Below are 18701 nucleotides of genomic sequence, written 5' to 3' on the forward strand. Positions count from 1 at the left end.
AATGTTAATACTCCAGAGTAGAGCCATCGTGTCGCTTGTGGTACCCAGAGAAATTGATGGTCTTTGTAGGATCTGCGGAATGAAGGGCATCAGCTGTAGAGCAGCCCTGTCTGATAAAGGCCCGGCTGCCCGTACCCCAGCCCCGCAGGAGCCACACACGACTCGCTGTGCACACAGCTGTCAGGGCCTGGGTGCCTCCTGCAGCCCATCTGTGGGACCCAGCACCAGAATCTCCCGTCTGGGAGACTCGTTTCCTGCCTTTTTATGGAGAGGGAAAAGGTAGATGTGGTGATGCTTTTCATTTTGGTTTTACGCAAAGGGAAATGAGCAGGGCCGGCAGGGGACCAGGCTCACGGGAAACAGCGGCTGCGCCCTCTTGGTGCCTGCCCAGCACAGACCTGTGCTCCCGGGGTCGCTGGGGGCGGGGTGGGTATCAAGGACAAGTTTAAAACTGACTGTTTCTGGGTTAAGGTAGCTCCTGCCAAAAAGAGAGAGCTTTGCAATGGCTTTAAAACTCTACTCTGAATTTTAGTATCTTAGGAATTTAGAACTGCTTGTCTTATGAAAACGAAGCAGTTTCAGACCCTGAGGAAGTTGCTGTGGGCAGTGCCTTGTGTGGATATGCCTGATGAGTTTTAAATATTCCTGGGCTCTGAAGTCACCCAGCCCACTTACTATTGTAAAACCTCTAGCTGAAGAGCCCAGGCTGTGTTTCCATGCCTGGAAACAATAGGACTGAAGTCATGCTGCTTTGGCTGGCACATCTGTCTTCCTGCTGCTGCTGTTTTGGGGTTTTGGACTGTGTTTTAATGATGTTTCATGCTGTTGATCATATCATACTCCCACGCTCGCCCAGAGCTTGCCTCAGGAATCTTTGAAGCATTGAGTCTCTCTGTGCATGAGGTGAGAGGTCCTGCACTTGAAAGTCATCCAAAGGGGCATTTGAAGACTCAGAGAAAACGCGGTATCTGGAGCAGCCGTCCCCTCGCGCCCATTCCCCCCAGGATCCGTGAAGCCGCTGGTGCGTGTGCGTGTCTCAAGCCGCCGCGGGGGTGGTCCGTCTGTGCTTCCTCCCTTCCTCCACCCTTTCTTGCTTCTCCTCTTCCTCATCAGCCCACCCTCTCAAGTGCCCTTCTTCTTTAAAGGAAAGAAAAGCAGTTCAAGAAGCATTTTAAGGTTAAATATTAAGATTGCAGTGAAGTGATCTTTGTTACTCCGTTTTAATTGCGTCTTAAGGACCCAGGTGCAAGCCTTACCTGTCAGGGTCCTGCCTGGTGACCCTTGTCTGTCACGAGCCTGAAATCGCTGAAGGACGCAGAGGCCGTGCAGGGCGGTCGGGGTGCTGTGCTGCCCTGTCGCACTCATGCCCTGGGGGGAAGGGGTGGTTTTGATGATTAAAAATTACTTCTAGTATTTAAGTTTAAATAAGTTCCAGAATTGTAGTTACTGAAGTTCATAATTCCTGATGCGTTTGGAATTCTTAACTGCTTCTAGAAGACCCTTTTTAAAAAAAGGAGTTTGATGTGTTGAATGAGAAATGGGTAATTCTGCATGGTTATGTTTATTTTAATTTTACAAGTAATAAGTAGGCTAAAAATACAATAATGTTTTTCAAATGCCAGTTTGGGTACCTTTAGGCAAGTGATTCTTAAAATTATGTAGCCTTCACCTATTTACTGGGTATGCTGTGTTTCCGTTTGTGACAACTGCGGTCCCTCTGCCAGGGCCAGAGTTGGGCTGTGTGGTGGCAGCACATATTGGTAAAATCTCTCTTACCCAATTATTTACATAATTATGAATTTATTGCCAGTATCAGTGGATACTAACAACATATACACTGTTAAAAGCTGTGGTTTCAGAGAAGTGCTTTCTAATAGAAGAGTGTGTGAGCCAATAGGTAATTTGTTTTCTGTTAGCTACATTTTAAAGTTTTAAAAAATGAAGTTAATTCTATTAATATTTTATGCAGTATATCCAAAGTTACAATTTCAACATGTGGTCAATATAAGTCTTTAATGAGATACTTTAAATTACTTTTTCCATAGTAAGTCTTTGAGATCTGAGTATATTTTATACTTACTACAGATTTGGACACTAGCCACATCTGGAATGCTGAGTAGTGACAGTGGCCTAGAGGCTGCCCTGTTGGGAGCACGGGTAGTCTCAGCACATCAGCAGCATGTCTGTTAGGGTGATCTGTGATCTGATTAAGGCTTACTGAAAGCTCAAACTTTTTTAGCAATGAAGTATATTTTAATTAAGATACAAACATTGTTTCTTTAGGCATAATGCTCTTGGACACATTATAGACTACAGTACAGTGTAAACATAACTTTTAGATGCACTGAGAAACCAAACAGTGCATTTTACTTGCTTCAGTGCGCTATTCCTTGTATTGCGGTGGTCTGGACTAGAAGCCATTACATCTCTGAGGTCCCTGTATATAGTTAGGAATTCCTTAAGAGTTCTTTCCTCTCCAGATATTCACCTATAATTTTGTTTTTCTAAAATAATTACTGGTGGAATGGTAATATCGGCACACAAAAGTTGCATTTACTATTTTTTATGGCCAGTTTACAACTGAGCTGTGCATGAAGTATTGACAGAATTTGCATAAGCAGAGGTGGGAGGAAGCCCGAGAGGAAGTAGAGAAGGGCATTTCAGTGGCCAGGCTGCAGAAAAGGAGGGTAAAAGGTTAGTGGCATGGCAGCATGTTACAAAAACACAAGCAGAGAGACCTGTTAGCAGAGAACACTTACTAGGGAAGCAATACAGGCCTGAGATCACAGTTGCAAGATGTAAATGCCAACCAAAGTGTATACCTTGTAGAATATTCTAGATTGGATTCTTTCCTTGTGCAGTATCCTGCCCCAAGAGTATGTTTTTAATGTCATATTCCATGATGCACTGTCAGTGAGTTCATTAAAGTTAATTTTTATGACCAACGTAAAATAGACCCTTTAGATACTAGTGGGTCTTTTTTTTTTTTTTAACATTTAAAGTGTGTTTTTATTTACAGATGGCTCTGTAAAGCATGCGTGCTTATGTGTTGAATTGACAAAATTGTATTCTAGGCCTCATTCTATTTCTTGTTTTTCTACTATACCATATTTTTTTTTTGAGAGGGCATCTCTCATATTTATTGATCAAATGGTTGTTAACAACAATAAAATTCTGTATAGGGGGGTCAATGCTCAATGCACAATCATTAATCCATCTCAAGCCTAATTCTCATCAGTCTCCAATCTTCTGAAGCATAACGAACAAGTTCTTACATGGTGAACGAATTCTTACATAGTGAATAAGTTCTTACATGGTGAACAGTACAAGGGCAGTCATCACAGAAACTTTCGGTTTTGATTACACATTATGAACTATAAACAATCAGGTCAAATATGAATATTCATTTGATTTTTATACTTGATTTATATGTGGATCCCAAATTTCTCCCTTTATTATTATTATTTTTTTTTTTTAATAAAATGCTGAAGTGGTAGGTAGATGCAAGATAAAGGTAGAAAACATAGTTTAGCGTTGTAAGAGAGCAATTGTAGATGATCAGGTGTGTGCCTGTAGACTATGTGCTAATCCGAGCTAGACAAGGGCAATAAAACATCCACGGATGCAGAAGCTTTCTCTCAAAACAGGGAGGGGTGAGGTTCTAAGCTTCACCACTGTTGTTCCCCGATTTCTCACCTGATGGCCCCCCTGCAACTGCGCCTGTCTTAGGTTGTTCCTCCCTTGAGGAATCTTACCCGTCTCTGGCTAACCAGTCATCTTCCAGGGACGCACAGGGAAATGTAAAGTTGGTAAGTGAGAGAGAAACCATATTGTTTGAAAAGGTTAGCTTTTTACTTCTTTGCAGATTTATGCCCTGTGGCTTCTATGCCCAGCACTTGTCTCGAGGTATCTTTACCACCTGGAGGAATTATGATACTCGGTAAATTCGGTATGAGGCACGAATTCTATTTAAGGGTTGTAATTAGAAAGGAAGAAGAAAAGCTATAGAGGTAGCATATGGAAGAAAACATGGGAGGATTGATTATTTCTTTGACATATCTTCTTGTAGAGTACCTTAAGCATGTATAGGTTTTAAACTACTAACTAACTTGCGCACACATATTAACATAATAGGAATACGGTGACATAAACAAAGCAAATCTATAATTACCAGCCATCTCCAGTGAAGCCAAGAAAACCATTTAGGCACCCTAGGCATTTGTGAACTAGTGGGTCTTTTGTTGGAGGGCTCTAATAATCATGAACTCTTATTTCCTGGGATGAAGCTCTTTGTGATGAGCGGACTTAATTATAAATTGAACTGACCTGGAATTAAAAGAAGTGATTGTTACTTTGAATTTAGATTAATTTCCATTATGTAAAAAAGTAGTATTTCTTAAGTACTGTACTCTTCTCATCATCCATTACCTGGCAGTAATGGTTTGAATGTCTCTTCCTGAAACATCACATTTAGTGCCACAAATGAAAATGCTTAGTGTTTCTCGCTTTTTAGCCTGTAATTTTACACTGTTACCATGTATTACCAGCTCATGTATATGGACCTATCAGCTGTTTCCTAGCCTAGTAATGTATTCATTCAGTAAGATTCTGGACATCCTCACAGTAGGTTTTTAAAATAAGAAATGGACCGCACTGTGGGAGCCTCTAAGGTCATGACTTGAGAAGCTGCTCTGGAAGGGAGCTGCAGGGATGAGCTGTCTGAACAAGGGGTTGATGTACAAGGCAGAGGAACAAAGGAAATCCGTGGGAAATCCGTACGTGAAGAAGAGGTTCTGTCTTGCCCGACTTCGGGATGGTGAGTGAGTTGGCAGGTGGGCCAAGGAACCAGATGATGAAAGGATGTGGCAGTCACGTTGCCTCACAGTACTGCATAGGCGGGAGGGGCTGTGGGAGGGGCTTGAGTGGGATACGGCCCCTGGGAGTGGCCCCACTGCTGGTCTCAGAGGAGCGTTTTCGGGGGTCTGTCTAGGAATGGGGCGTCTGAAGGCAGGTTGGGTGTAGAGAGAACAGAATAGTCCTAAGGGGAGCTCCCTCATTTTACCACGTCTTTTCTAGAATTGGTAATATAAGCTTCTGCCCCTTTAAAGACATGACATGATGGTGCGTTGTATCTGCATTACATGATCAGTTTACTTCAGTATTTAATCTTACTGAATTTCACGTTGCATTCAGTATAGTAAATTACTTGTTTAAAAATGTTCTGGGGTTTCAGATTATTTAAATAATATTTTCAACTCACATGAACACCTACTAAATTTAAGCTTATGTGTTAGTTGCCTAAAATGTCAAGTGGTTATGAAATGATAGAACCTAGGAGCTGCCCTCAAGTGTGGGATTGCTGCTCTAAGTTACCAGGTGGAAGCAGAAGTGATGACGCAGTGCGGCTACGCTTTGCTGTGAGTGGGAACAAAGACACCTTCCGAGAGTGAAAGTCACAGCGAAGAGCTAATGTGTGCCCTGGACATGTGTGCACGGGCCCTTGGTCTGCAAGGGGGGTCAGGGCTGCGTTTACTCCCTGCTCACGTCAGTTTGCCCCAAGGTTTTAGAAAGAAAAAGTTCTCATTATAGTTTGCCTAAATAAATGAGATTTTTTTCTATATTCCTAGTATGATATTACAGTAATATATTGCCCCAGAAATGGGGGAAGAAGGCCTGATTTATGGTTTTAAAATGCATATTTGGTATTTTATTGTTTATATCAGTGTTACTAAAAATGCTGTGTCACTAGGATTACTGCCAAACATGTTTGTGTCAAAGATGGAGTAATTGTCTTACTAAAAGGACAGTCTTTATTATCTAAATTACAAGGACATTACATTACCAGGAAACAACGCTTGTAAAAGTGTAGGTAGTGCCCACACACACTAAAACCTAGAATTCCATCAGCATTGCTTTTTTATCACCAAACAAAAAGCAAAAGAAAAAAGTAACTATATTTTTGGAATCTTAAAAAAACAAAAATCTGGCCTAGGGTACTTGCTGTAGGGAAATATGCAGCATGTGTGAAAAAGGAAAATGAGAGACCTTCAGTGTCCCCACTCCAGACTGCACAGATGACCACTCTAAAGTGCGAGGTCCACGAGGGCGGTGCTTGTCCACTGCATCCACGGCTTGCGCCCCGGGGTCAGGATAGTGTAGGCACTGAAGGAGTATCTACTGAGTGAAACTGTCATTTAACAGCTGAATTGTGAATTAAACAATTAATCATAGATTACATAAAAGTATGGAATGTGTATTGAGTCATTTAATTAGATTATATGAGGGAAATTAAAAAACGAGGGCAGTGGTGGACTGCCTTAGAGTAATCTCTTGTATTGTGTCTTAGTGCCGTAGATGCAAGGAAATTCAGTATTGGCGTAAATGAAGTCAGGTGAAGGTGTTTACTGCTCTTTTGCGAAGGGACATACTAAAATTCAGAAAGGTGCCATTTACTGACTGCATACTATGTGTATGTACTTTCTTATTGTGAAGTTTCAAATTTACAAAAAGGTACAAACTTTGCTCTCCCAATAATGATTTTTGGTGACAAGATTAGGCAAGGACCGCAGGGTGCCCTTGGCTGTCATGCTTTCGGAAGTGCTGGGCCATGTCTGAGGGGCACGCAGGCAGCTGAGCCTGCGCAGTGGGTCTTAGAGAGGTCGCACTGTGGACGTACATGGAGGTGGGTGTGGGTGAGCATACCGCGCCAGGCCAGAGTGTCGGGAGCTGCGGGAGAGCGCATGGCCGTGTTGTGCACTGCTGTTGCATTAACTCAGCCCCCAGATGATGTGACCACGTGAAATGGGAAACATACTGCTTCACAGAATTAAATTGTTTTGTTAAATTGAGACATTTTCTATTTTAAATTTTTCGGAACAAGATGTGTAACAGATGGCTTTAGACTCACAAAACAGTGGCATGTTCTATGCTGGATTTTTCTCTAGGGCAGTGGGGGGCCTCGTGACTGTCCCCTCCGACCTGCACCAACTAAAGGGAGGAGCGAAGAGCTTCCCTGGGGGTCACGTGGTTCCAGAGGGTGTAGGATGTGCATGTTGATGAAGTCATTTATGGAATCCCTTTCTTTCCTGTGATACCTTCTTGTTTTGCTTTCATGCCACAGTATTTCATCACTGTTGAAGTTGTGACCTAAGAAATATGTCCTTAGGTCACATAGTTGTAAAATACTGGCAGTGAGTTCCCAGTGAGATTTCATGCATCTGATTGATTGCATCCTTTGGCATTACCAATAAACTGTCCAAACTTTGATTTTTATATTATAATGTCCAAGTAGAATGTTGGTGATTCTGTAAAGCAGTTGTATATGTTACTTAGTTCTAGCTCACAGACGTTCCCTGTTCTTCCATGATGTAGCATGCAGGGAGCTGATGTGCATTTTGTGTGGATAGGGGCTTGTGGCTCTGGATGTATTTAGAGTTACATACATGATCCGTCCATGAATAATGTATTATAGAGTATTTTCTGCATTATCTTCTATTACTACTTAAGTCCCTCCTGTTTGCCACAAGAAGGATTTCCTTATTTTAAATTTCAAATTACATGAAAAGAAAAAGGGTCCAAAGGGATGTAATTAAGTTATTGGGATGCAGAAATGTGACAGTAGTTGCTTCTGTATTAAAGTAATTAAGAGTAGAGATCATAAATAAGTTTTTAGTTCACATACACTTGTTATTCAGAACCAATCTTAAATTACCTTTTTTCAGTCTTCTCGACTGATTTATTAATAATTGATTTTTCTTAATTTGGAAACATAAAATAGGTACATTTCCTTTAGTTTCTTTATGTTTACCAAATAGAGGGTTATTTCCATCAACACAGTTTTTATATTTATAATTTTCACATAAAAACAACCAGGACTTTTCTAACAGTTCTCCATGTACATGTTTTGTTTTTTAAATTTTCATTTTTGGTTGTATTTCTTACTGAGTATTTTCAGTGCAGTGTTTCTTACATTGTTTTTGCTTAGGGTGCTGGTCAAGACAAACTTGGGATCTACGTGAAGTCTGTTGTAAAAGGAGGTGCTGCTGATGTGGTTAGTATAGTTTTTAAAGATATAATTTCCAGTATGTCGTGCATTTACCAAATGACAGAATGCATCCCGCTGGTACTCGTAGTCAGGAGACACTGTTTCCTGCTTGTTAAGTGAACAATTATAAGTACACTTAACCCAGCCTCTTCTTCCTGTCCCTTTGCTGTCCCTCCCCACATACGCTTTGGGGCACACAGGATGGACGGCTCACTGCGGGTGACCAGCTCCTCAGTGTGGATGGGCGAAGTCTGGTAGGACTCTCTCAGGAAAGGTATCATTAATTTATTTGTTTAAAGCTTGGTATTACCATTTTTAGGGTATTTTACATTAATGTTTTGGAATTGGGAGATAAAAAGTAATGCTGAAAAGCTATAGCTTACTCTTTCCGTTCATTAATGTAAACCCTTGGTGTGCATGGCACCTCATTTGTTAGCAAATTGTAAATACATATCTTAGCTTGCAGCTAAGTTTCTTTTGAAGCTTAATAAAAATGTACTCTTAGCACTTCTGGAATGTCTGAATATGCCTTAGAATGGTGATGTGTGTATGGCTCCTTCTCAAAGGTAGGGGGACAGCAGGTAAGGGTCCTCAGGGCAGGACTACTGCTCAGAATGGCAGACGAGGCCGTAGACATGCAGTCCTCTGCCATCGAGACAGCAGGCACTGTGCTTCGTTTTTCTTAAATTTTCGGCCCTCTCCTCCTAGGGCGGCAGAACTCATGACCAGAACGAGTTCTGTGGTAACGCTGGAAGTGGCAAAGCAAGGAGCAATTTACCACGGTCTTGCTACCCTGCTCAACCAGCCGTCCCCGATGATGCAGAGAGGTGAGGACCGACTCCTGCCGGCAGGGGCTGGCTCTCCCTATGGCTCACGTGGGGCTTTTACAGGGTCCAGGTACTCTGACCTTCACTCTCCCAGTTCCCATGACGGGGATTCTGAGGAGGGGAGACTTGAACAAGGTGCCTCAGATAGCTAGCTCGTGAATTGCCAGAGTCCGGACTCCAGTGTGGGCCAGCAACCTTCCAGCCAAGTGGTAGTCATGAGGCCGCCGCCCCCTAGGACCCATGGGTGGGCTGGCTGCCAGTGGCCCCATGTGCTCAGCCTGTCCTGGTAGCCTTTCAAGAGCAAGTAGGACCCTGCCAAAGGAGCTGTAGGTGTGGGACGGCTGCCTTGGTCCTGCCCATGCTGTGATAGGACATGGCTAGCTGGTCACACACAGTTCATTTTGCAGAGCTCAACTTGAATGAAGTGATTTGTTGGTGGGACTATGATTTTGTAGCTACATCAATAATCTCAGAATAAAATCAGTGTAAATTTAGGGCTTTTTAAAGTAGTTCAGAAACCACAGGAACAAACCATTATGACTCACATTATCTTAAATCATTTTGTACCTCACATTTATTTTGCTAACTCTTTGCATAGCCTCTAAATCTGGACCTGATAGAGCTCTCTTCTCCACTGATCAGTATTCTGGGAGCATCAAAGCCCAGACCTGAATCTAGGCCTAAGAATAACAAAACAGCAACAATGAAGGCATCGGAGAGCCGGGGCCTCTCCTGTTCACGGGAACAAAAGAAGGGACCATCCTGAAAGGCACCCTGACAAAACCACGTGTGCACTATAGCCCTTCCTCGGCACAGTTGCCACTTGCTTCATAATGTAACAGTTAACATTCTAGCTATCTCATTTCTTAGTTTATATTCACATAAAATAAGCAAATGCAACAAGTTGGAAATCAAAGAGGGAAACTGTTGAAATAGATAATAAATCAGGGTCATCAAACAATAAGATAAAACTAAAAAATGAAGAGTAATCACATCAAGTTATGGCCATTCATGAAGATGCCACTCCTGGGTCACTGAAAGATTAATGTTTTTAAAAGGGAGGGAAACGTATTTGTCTTTACATTTTAAAAAGTTATTTTAAAAGTAGTTTTGTTACTTAAAACAGCTAAGTTTATGAGAAAATAAGCTTTGAGAGTACTTTTTCCCATGCACGCCCAGTAAATTTTGCTCAATTTGACAACTTAAACTTCTATAGAAAGATTTTACCCTTATGTAAAAATAAATCATCTTATTTCTTCTGCTAAAGTCAAGTCTTACAGAATTCCACGTATTAGGAAAGTCACCTTTTATTTTTTTAACTAGAGAGTGTAACCTTGAATAAATGCGAGATTGTAAGTGCATTTTGGTTTCAGTTTCAGATCGTCGTGGCTCAGGTAAACCCCGGCCAAAGAGTGAAGGTTTTGAGCTCTACAATAATTCAGCTCAAAATGGGTCACCCGAGAGCCCTCAGCTGCCTTGGGCAGAATACAGTGAGCCAAGGAGACAGCCTGGTGACGACAGGCTGACGAAGGACAGAGCCGATCACCGCTCCAGCCCCAACGTAGCGAGTAAGAAGCACTCCGGCCCTGCCTTCTCGTGTCCTGAGTTCTCTTCCCAGGATACTATGGCCGCAAGCTGAAGCACGCAGGGTTGCTCTGAGGCTTGTTAGTTACCAAAAGGAAATTATTATCTGCATGTATGGGCTAGCTGGGGCATATTTTCATGAGGGATATCAGAATGAATGTTCTAACAGGAAATAAAAACCAAGTTGGAAAACCTCTAATTCATTTGCTGCTCTGGGCAGGTGCATTGATAATGTTCAGCAGGAGCTCACATGGTTTTATGCTTTTGAAAGATTCTTGACAATAAAAGGAAGAGGCAGCAGGCGGACACGCAGCCAGGGCAAAAATGTGAAATATCTGCCTTTTGCCAGGAGTTTGCTGGTCCCTAGTCTACAGATAAAACTGGGTTGTTCTGGGCTCTGATTATTCAGGAGGTGGGAGTGGCCATGCTTAGTGCCGCCTTCCAGGCTTGATTCTGCCTCTGCTGTCACCTCACTGGCAGTGTGAAGATGGGTGGCACGTGTTGGCTACCCTTCAGAGCTCCTATTGTGTCGCATCTGGTTTGTTCAATATTAAACTTTATTTTCCTGACTCTTTCCAACAGATCAGCCTCCCAGTCCTGGAGGGAAAAGCGCATATGCCCCTGGAACGGCCTCGAAGATAACGTCTGTCTCCACTGGCAACCTCTGCACTGAGGTCTGATGAGATGAGAGCATTTGTACCCCACCTAATGCCAGGTTCCCAGGGAGCCTGCATTAGCTGCCAAGGGTACACTCTGCTGTCAGTAATTCCTGAGAATTTGATTTTTTTATTCTTGATGTAAGAGTAAGGCAAATTAGCTTTAATAAGTCTGGGTAAAATAAAATGTTCCCCATTATTCTCAGTATAGGCTCAAACACTTTCAACACAGTTTTTGAAATAGATATTTTAAATTTTGAACAGGTCATTGCTGTATTTTAAAACAGATCATTAGAAATTAAATAGTCTTTTGTGCAAATTGCAAAAAGCTCACATTTGTGTTTTCTGCACACTTTACAGGAGCAGACTCCACCGCCCAGACCGGAAGCCTACCCCATCCCCACTCAGACGTACACCAGAGAGTATTTCACCTTCCCAGCTTCCAAGTCCCAGGACCGGATGGCTCCTCCTCAGAGCCAGTGGTCAGATTACGAGGAAAAGCCACACGTGTACCCAGACAGTAATCCTTCCAGTATCGCAGTCCAGGTTAGCAGGGACCCTACAATCATTCGCAGCTTTCCAGGCGACACCAGCTGAGAGTCAAAGCCTGCTGATTTCCGAGATGCCGTTGGTGTTCTCCGGAGGGCACCATCGCTGCTGGGTCACCTTTGTGTAGCTGGTTTTGTGGTTAACTGAGGAGAAGCAGTGGAGGTAGAGAACTGGCCAGGGAAGGGATCTGTTGCCATACTTCGTATCAGAAGCTGCCCAAAGCACTGGAAGTGCAGAGGTGGTCACGGCGCAGGTTGGAAAATGAGACAGATGAACAGGGGGTGTGTGAGTGCTGCTCAAGGTGGGCCCTGCTGAGTGACGCAACTACCTGTCAGCCTTGGTATGAGTGGTGCCTCGCTCCCATGTGCATCCTGGCCGCCTGAACAGAAGAGGGAGCAGGCATAGAGATGTGCAGCTGACCAAGAGCCTCAGGTTCAGTGTGGTGGGGACCTGGGTAGGGGAGGGCACAGTGGGGTGCCAGGTGGCAGAGGCAGGCTGCAACCTCATGGAAGGGCCTGATGTATGTGACAGGCTAGGGAGTCAGGTTTATCCAGTTTAGAAGAGAAGGGTCTGTCAGCCTGGGTAGTTGAGCTGGGAACATTATCAGATATGTTTTTCTTTTTAGAAAGATAGCTTCACGCTGTGAAACATTGGAAGAAGGGATTAAATGTGTCCTTAAAAATGGATACTGTCTAGGATGTGTAGTAAGTGTGTATGCCAGATGGTGAATCCTGAGGGATAATCATTCCTAGGTTTGAGTGGACAGACAAGACCTCAGACTGAGGTAGGATTTGAGCTGAGCCCAGAGGGATGAGAAGCCATAGGTGGGGTGGTGAGCTCACAGGGCACGTGAATCGTGAGAAGGAGCCTGTCCTGAGGCAGCAGGAGCTCCCTGCACAGGTGTTAGACCTGGGTCCTTCACGGCTCTCCTCTGGCCATCTCATCCTGTCTGTGGGTCTGTCCCACCCATTTTCCTCCAGAGAGGCCCTAGAAGCTGTCTTTCTGGAAGTGTTAGATGCTCTTCACCTGCCCACCAACTCTCGTAGCCAGCTGGAGTTCGCTGTGAGAGGAGGCCTTGCTCCAAATTTCTCTTTGGCAATAAAGTAATTTTACACCACATTCCACCGACATACTTTGTTAGCCCTTAGGAAAGCCTGCTTCTGCATGTCAAGGTGATCATTTTTCCCCTATTTTATGGGAGTTTCATTAGTAAGCCTGCACATTATGGCAAATAACTACAGTTTGCTTATGCCTCTCAACATGGATAAATAATTTCGAGACGAGGAAGTCAGGGACCTGAGAGCCAGGGTGTTGAAGGGTCGTGTATATGGATATTGAAGTAACACAGACTTACCAGGGAGGTGGAGCTAACGCGAGGCTTTGAGGACCGCAGTGGTGACCCGGGGTCGCTAGATCTCGCAGCAGTGCAGAGTGGCGGGTGACTGAAGGCGTGAACTCTGAAATTTTATAAAGTGTCTGTTTTCCCATAGCAGAAAGCTCTCACCAAGACATTGTGTTTCTGTGTATTTAGTACAGCTGCGGCAGAATGTTGGAATTAAATGTCCCATTTTGCTACCAGGCTGCTGTGTTTTCAAGTGATACTTCATTTTTTTTGTTGATGGTGGTTTATTTTTTAAGGAAAGGGAAGCAGTTTACTTTCTATATTTGCATCTTCAATTTCTACTCATGAAAAGGGCAGGAAAAAATTCTGACTTAGACGTTGTAGTGAATCATTTATATCAGATGCAACTACCTTTAGAGGGGCCATTTTTCAGACCTCAGGCCCTGTGAAGATGGCTTATTGTTTCTGTGTCACACACGGGTTTGTGTCCTACAGACTCACACCATGCTGTGGGACACGCCCCATACCACAAGCCCTCCGCAGCCGGGGCTGGCCTGCCTGCTGATGGACAGCCCGGCCAAGGGGCTCGTGAGGCTGCCCTCCAGCTGGTGGGATTCCGCCACAGGTGGGCAGATGGTTGAGGTGCGATCGAGCCTCCTACCAATAACTGGCATCTGCAGAGAAGTTGCTCTTTGCACAGTCCGACCGGCTCCTCCATCTTTTCTCTCAGGCCATCAGCCCCTGGTCTCTGTGCCAGCCTCGGAGTCCAGCGCCGCCTCTGCACGGAGAGTGCACTGGCACTGCTCGGTGTCACCCCCATGACTTTATGTGCGTGTCACTGTCACTTGCCGCGTCCCGCACATGGTGTCACGCACAGTGCTGCTGAGCCAGGGTGGTCAGCCTCTGCTGCACTAACAGTTTCTTTAATTTTCTTCTCTCTGGATGAGATGTTAGTGAATTTTTAGCAATTTCTGGTAACGGGCTGAACCCTAACCAGCAGCCTTCTCTTTCTCCAGCGTGTTACCCGTTCCCAGGAGGAACTCCGGGAAGATAAAGCTTACCAAGCCGACCGGCAGCGCGCAGAGACGGGCCTGGACCGCAAGTCCGACAGCGACATGTGGATAAACCAGAGCTCGGTGGGCTCCAGCGCGTCCAGCCAGGAGCACCTGGACCACGGCTCCAAGGCGGGCACGCCCGCGTCCACGCTGAGCAGGAGCGGCCCCGGGCGCTGGAAGACCCCCACCGCCGCACCGCCACAGGCCGAGCCGCCTGCCCCGGGCGCCGCGGAGCCTCCGCTGCCCCCGCCCGTGGCCGGCCAGCCGGGGCCTCCTGTGGCCCAGGCGGCTGCTGAGCGCAGGAAACGGGAGGAGCAGCAGCGCTGGTACGAGAAAGAGAAGGCGCGCCTGGAGGAGGAGCGCGAGCGGAAGCGCAGGGAGCAGGAGCGAAAGCTGGGCCAGATGCGTGGGCAGGCGCCGCCCCCCGCGCAGCCGGCGCCCCCGCGGCTCCCGGACACGGTCATCCGCGAGCTGCAGCCGCAGCAGCAGCCGCGCACAATCGAGCGCAGGGACCTGCAGTACGTCACGGTGAGCAGGGAGGAGCTGGCCTCGGGGGACAGCCTGTCCCCCGACCCCTGGAAACGGGACGCCAGGGAGAAGCTGGAGAAGGAGCAGCAGCTGCATATCGTAGACATGCTGAGCAAGGAGGTGCGGGAGCTGCAGGGCAAGCCCGACCGCACAGCCGAGGAGAGCGACCGCCTGCGGAAGCTCATGCTGGAGTGGCAGTTCCAGAGGCGGCTGCAGGAGTCCAAGCAGAAGGACGAGGACGACGAGGACGAGGAGGACGACGACGTGGACACCGTGCTGATCATGCAGCGCCTCGAGGCTGAGCGCAGAGCGCGGGTAAAGGGGAGGGGTGCCCCCGGGAGCCGCCGTGTGGCCCGCAGCACCAGCCCGGCCCGGAAGAGGGCAGAGGCCCCTGGGCTCGCTCGCCTGCTGTGGGCAGGTCTGCAGCCAGTGTCCCCCACTAGTGCGCGGGCCGGGAGGGCGGGGCGCCCCTGAGAGGCGTCAGTGCAGTGCAGGTGGGACTTCACTGGTTTAATTAGCAGACTCGTACATATCCTCATTAACACTTCAGGTGAGAAAACAAGTTAATAGCCAGTAATGTCATACTTGGGAATGATCTTGATCAGGGTTTGGCAGAATTTTTTCTTAAATGGCCAGAAAGTATCAGAAGTCTTGGCCGTGCAGACTCTGCTCCATCCTGGCCGCGCGGCTCTGCCATTGAAACATGGAGGCCACCGCAGACCGAGTGTGAGCACCAGGCGGGCTGTGTGCTGGAGAAACGTGATGCGCAGGCTGGTGGCGGGCCCTTTGCTGACCCTCATCCTGACGATCAGCACTCAGTGGTGGGCAACAGGGGACCTGTCCAGAACTTCAAACTTAGGGTTTTAATACCATTGCCAGGAATAAAATTTTTGTAGTAGTTATATGGTAGATGAAGCAAGTAGTTATTAAGTTAATAAACATAAACTAATGAGAATTGATGATTTTATTTGTATTTCTCCATATTACAGAAATAACCTCTTTTATATCGAAGGAGAAAAGTAAAATTTGTATTAGTTTGATGCAATAGATGATTAAAATACCAAATTTAAAATTCTCTACCCTATGAAGAGAATTGTTGACAGAGAGACATTTTTTGGCATTAATTTGCAGAAAGTGCTATTAACTATCGTATGTTAATGAGTTTTAGTGATTTTTTTTATATAGTGCAATATTCTGAGAAAAGATAGCCAAGAGCATGTCCTTTTGGTCTTGTGGATTTTGTTTCTGATTCCAACTTCTGTTTGATGCTTCTGTCCCTACTAGAGACATAAACCAGAAACTGTTATGTCAGATATTTAATCTTTCTACCTCCCAGTGAACTTTCAACCTTAGATAATTATTAGATCCTGGAGCCTGCACTCTGATCCATTTCCACTTTGCTCTATGAATGATTTATCGGAAATGTCACACACGCTTCTTACATATATATTCTCAGCCAAATGTATATATAACTTTGCCTGGGGTTCAGCTGGAATCCTGCTTAAATGAAGGCCTGAATGCTAGTTATGACTGCTTTATTGGTGTTTCCCAAGTCACCAGTAGTGCACTCCTTAAGAATGTCTGCCATCAGTACTCTTCAGTTTGAAAGAGCAACTGTTTGATTAATAACTAGTTAATTTTAGCATAATAATTCTTCGACCAGTGACTGGCCAGTGGTCAGAACCTGGCCTCCGTTGCACATATTGTTAGCTGTGCACTGCTTATTGCAGCACGTGTCCCTCTGCCTCCGCCAGTGTCACTAGAGGCACATCGCAAGCGGCTTCCTTAAAGAAGCCAAATTTGTGCATGACCCCCAAAACACAAGACAAGAATGGCTTTACCTTTCTTCTGAATCTAAAGCTGGCATTTTGGGTAATAAGTAGACATTAGTGTTTATTGTTCTTTAAAACTGTCCCAACAACAGTGAAAAGTTAGCAGCTGCCATCGTGGTATTTCTATAGTTACTCCTTGAAGGTCTGTCAGTATTTCCAAATGGTTAAAACACTGAATATTTAAAGCTTCTTAATATAAATATGATATTTGGAAAGTGTCTTATGGTAATTTAAAGTATCTGTGTATTGCCATTAATTGTATTAAGAGTAACACCTCAGTCTGCAAATCAGAGAGCTACGGGAGATTTGACTTTCTTAGTTTCTTCTATGTATCTTACTAATGAAACTCAAATATTTAATGCCATGCAGGCATTTTTTGGTTTCTGAGTACTAGAAATTAGTATTTCTTTACCTGTCTCACTGGGTTGTCCTTCGTGAGCAGGTGAAGCATGAGAGCGCGGGCACTGATGGCAGAGCACAGGTCTGAACTTGCCCTTTGTTTTTCACACCTCATCTTTCTTTTTTCCCTCTGTTGCCTGCAGCAGACTGCTGTGCCAGCAATCTCTGTTCTAGATTTGGTATGTTCTTATTTCTTTCCCTTGGTACTTTTTCCTGTCTTGATTTTCCTTTTTTCCTTTAGTGGTGGTGGTTTTATGTTTTTAGTAGATCCCGTTCTCAGGGGTGGCCTAGAGCAGGATGCGTAGCTCCCTGACCTTCTAGAAGCATGCCTCTGAATGTCCTTAGATGTAGTTACTCTTTGCTTTTCCCTGTTAAAGTGTTGCCGTTCGTTTATGGTTTTGACCTTTTCTCAGTTTTACTCATAAAATTGATGTTGTGTATTCCTATGTAGTCATAATACATGAGAAAATGAAAGAAATTTTGCAATGAGTAACCTTTCTCATCCTTGTTACATTAGAGGTCAGTTTTAAATATTCAGCTACTAGAAACTCAATGGACTTAGTACTGACATTGTTTGCCAGTTGGGCTGTAACTGTTTGGTAGAGTATGAGAGGTTTCCAGTGAGCGTTTATTTTGTTTTCTTTAATAATATCACATGGATTTCAGTCAGTTTTTCAGTCACACTTGTTTGTTTGCCAAAAAAAGTACTTGAGGTTGCATTCTATTGTAAATTCAATGTGTTTAATATCAGTATTGGGGAATATGGTTGGTCATTTTAGTGCCTATTATGGTTATATACTGTGTGTCATCTGCCAGACAGAGTATGACTGATTTATTTAAGTCAGCATTTATTAATAGTCAACTTAAATGATATGAGGCCAGTAGCAGACATGACTTTAAAAAAAAAACAAAAACCTGAATCCAGATATCCAGGTTTGACTTTAATGGCCTTTTCTCCAAATAGTTAAGTCCTCCCTTTTTTTTTCTTTTTTTTCTTTTTTTTTTTTTTTTAGTAAATAGCATGGTGGCAATATCACTTCCAGAGAGAAACCCCTCTTGCAAACAGCTTTCCTCCTCAATGACTTGAAAGGCATGTTTTCTGAGCTTTTTTTTTTTTCACGTTAGACAAAGATAAAAAAAAGTTTTTCTCCCTGTGTCTTTATGTATTAAGGTGTACATGTTGTTGGTTGGAAAATACTGGTCAGTTGGAATTCTTTGTGTGAAGTATTCTTTTAATGAACACTTACTTGCCCAGCATCCATATATGCCAGGTGCTGACCTGAGGCACTCACTTTAGAAGATGAGCCAAAGGCAGTGTCTGCAGGCCCAGAGACAGGTCTGCAGGCCCAGCGACATGTCTGCAGGCCCAGAGACAGTGTCTGCAGGCCCAGAGGCAGTGTCTGCAGGCCCAAAGACAATCTTTCATGCTGTGGGGATGATATGACAGATGAATGACAATATTTTAAGGGATACAGTAAGATTTTTATTTCAAAGAAAGAGTTTTATTTTTTTTAAAGATAACTATTTTGCATGTAAATAAGGACCATAACCACCACATTACTGAGCATTTTGTAGCCTTATTCCCCAGGGAATGTTAATGTTACTGTCCATACCCTGTGATGCTGTAGAGTGCTTGGTTGGGTCAGAATCGACAGGTGAGGGGAGCTTCTCGGTGACGTCAGTCTTTGGGACAAGAAGGGCCATGTGACATAGTAGCAGCTCTGCCCTGTGCAGTGTTAAAGTGTTTTCTTAGGCACTGTCACAGATGTCTTGGGTGCGAGTGGAATAAATGAGGCAGGTCCTTTCCTGTTGGGGCAGCCAGGTTTCAGCCCCACCTGTTAGTTACTGCTCTTCCTCTGGCCTCCTGGTGGCCATCACCCAAATC

The 18701-nt window shown here is 44.6% G+C and overlaps 1 protein-coding gene across 18 annotated transcripts in view; it reads left to right on the forward strand.

Annotated features, from left to right (window-relative positions):
• AFDN (afadin, adherens junction formation factor) overlaps nt 1-18701 on the forward strand; it is a 126308-nt gene that overhangs the window by 95153 nt on the left and 12454 nt on the right. For 9 of the 18 annotated variants that reach the window (XM_037020919.2, XM_037020925.2, XM_037020924.2 and 6 more), the window contains 8 exons: nt 7985-8050; nt 8245-8318; nt 8753-8871; nt 10245-10439; nt 11038-11129; nt 11472-11657; nt 14019-14900; nt 16960-16995. In XM_037020919.2, coding sequence (XP_036876814.1) covers nt 7985-8050; nt 8245-8318; nt 8753-8871; nt 10245-10439; nt 11038-11129; nt 11472-11657; nt 14019-14900; nt 16960-16995 — 1650 coding nt within the window. The remainder of the gene's footprint in view (nt 1-7984; nt 8051-8244; nt 8319-8752; nt 8872-10244; nt 10440-11037; nt 11130-11471; nt 11658-14018; nt 14901-16959; nt 16996-18701) is intronic. The other 9 variants (XM_037020927.2, XM_037020930.2, XM_037020937.2 and 6 more) reach the window with 1 other exon arrangement.

This window comes from Manis javanica, chromosome 13, assembly GCF_040802235.1.
Source record: "Manis javanica isolate MJ-LG chromosome 13, MJ_LKY, whole genome shotgun sequence".
Lineage (NCBI taxonomy): Eukaryota > Metazoa > Chordata > Mammalia > Pholidota > Manidae > Manis > Manis javanica.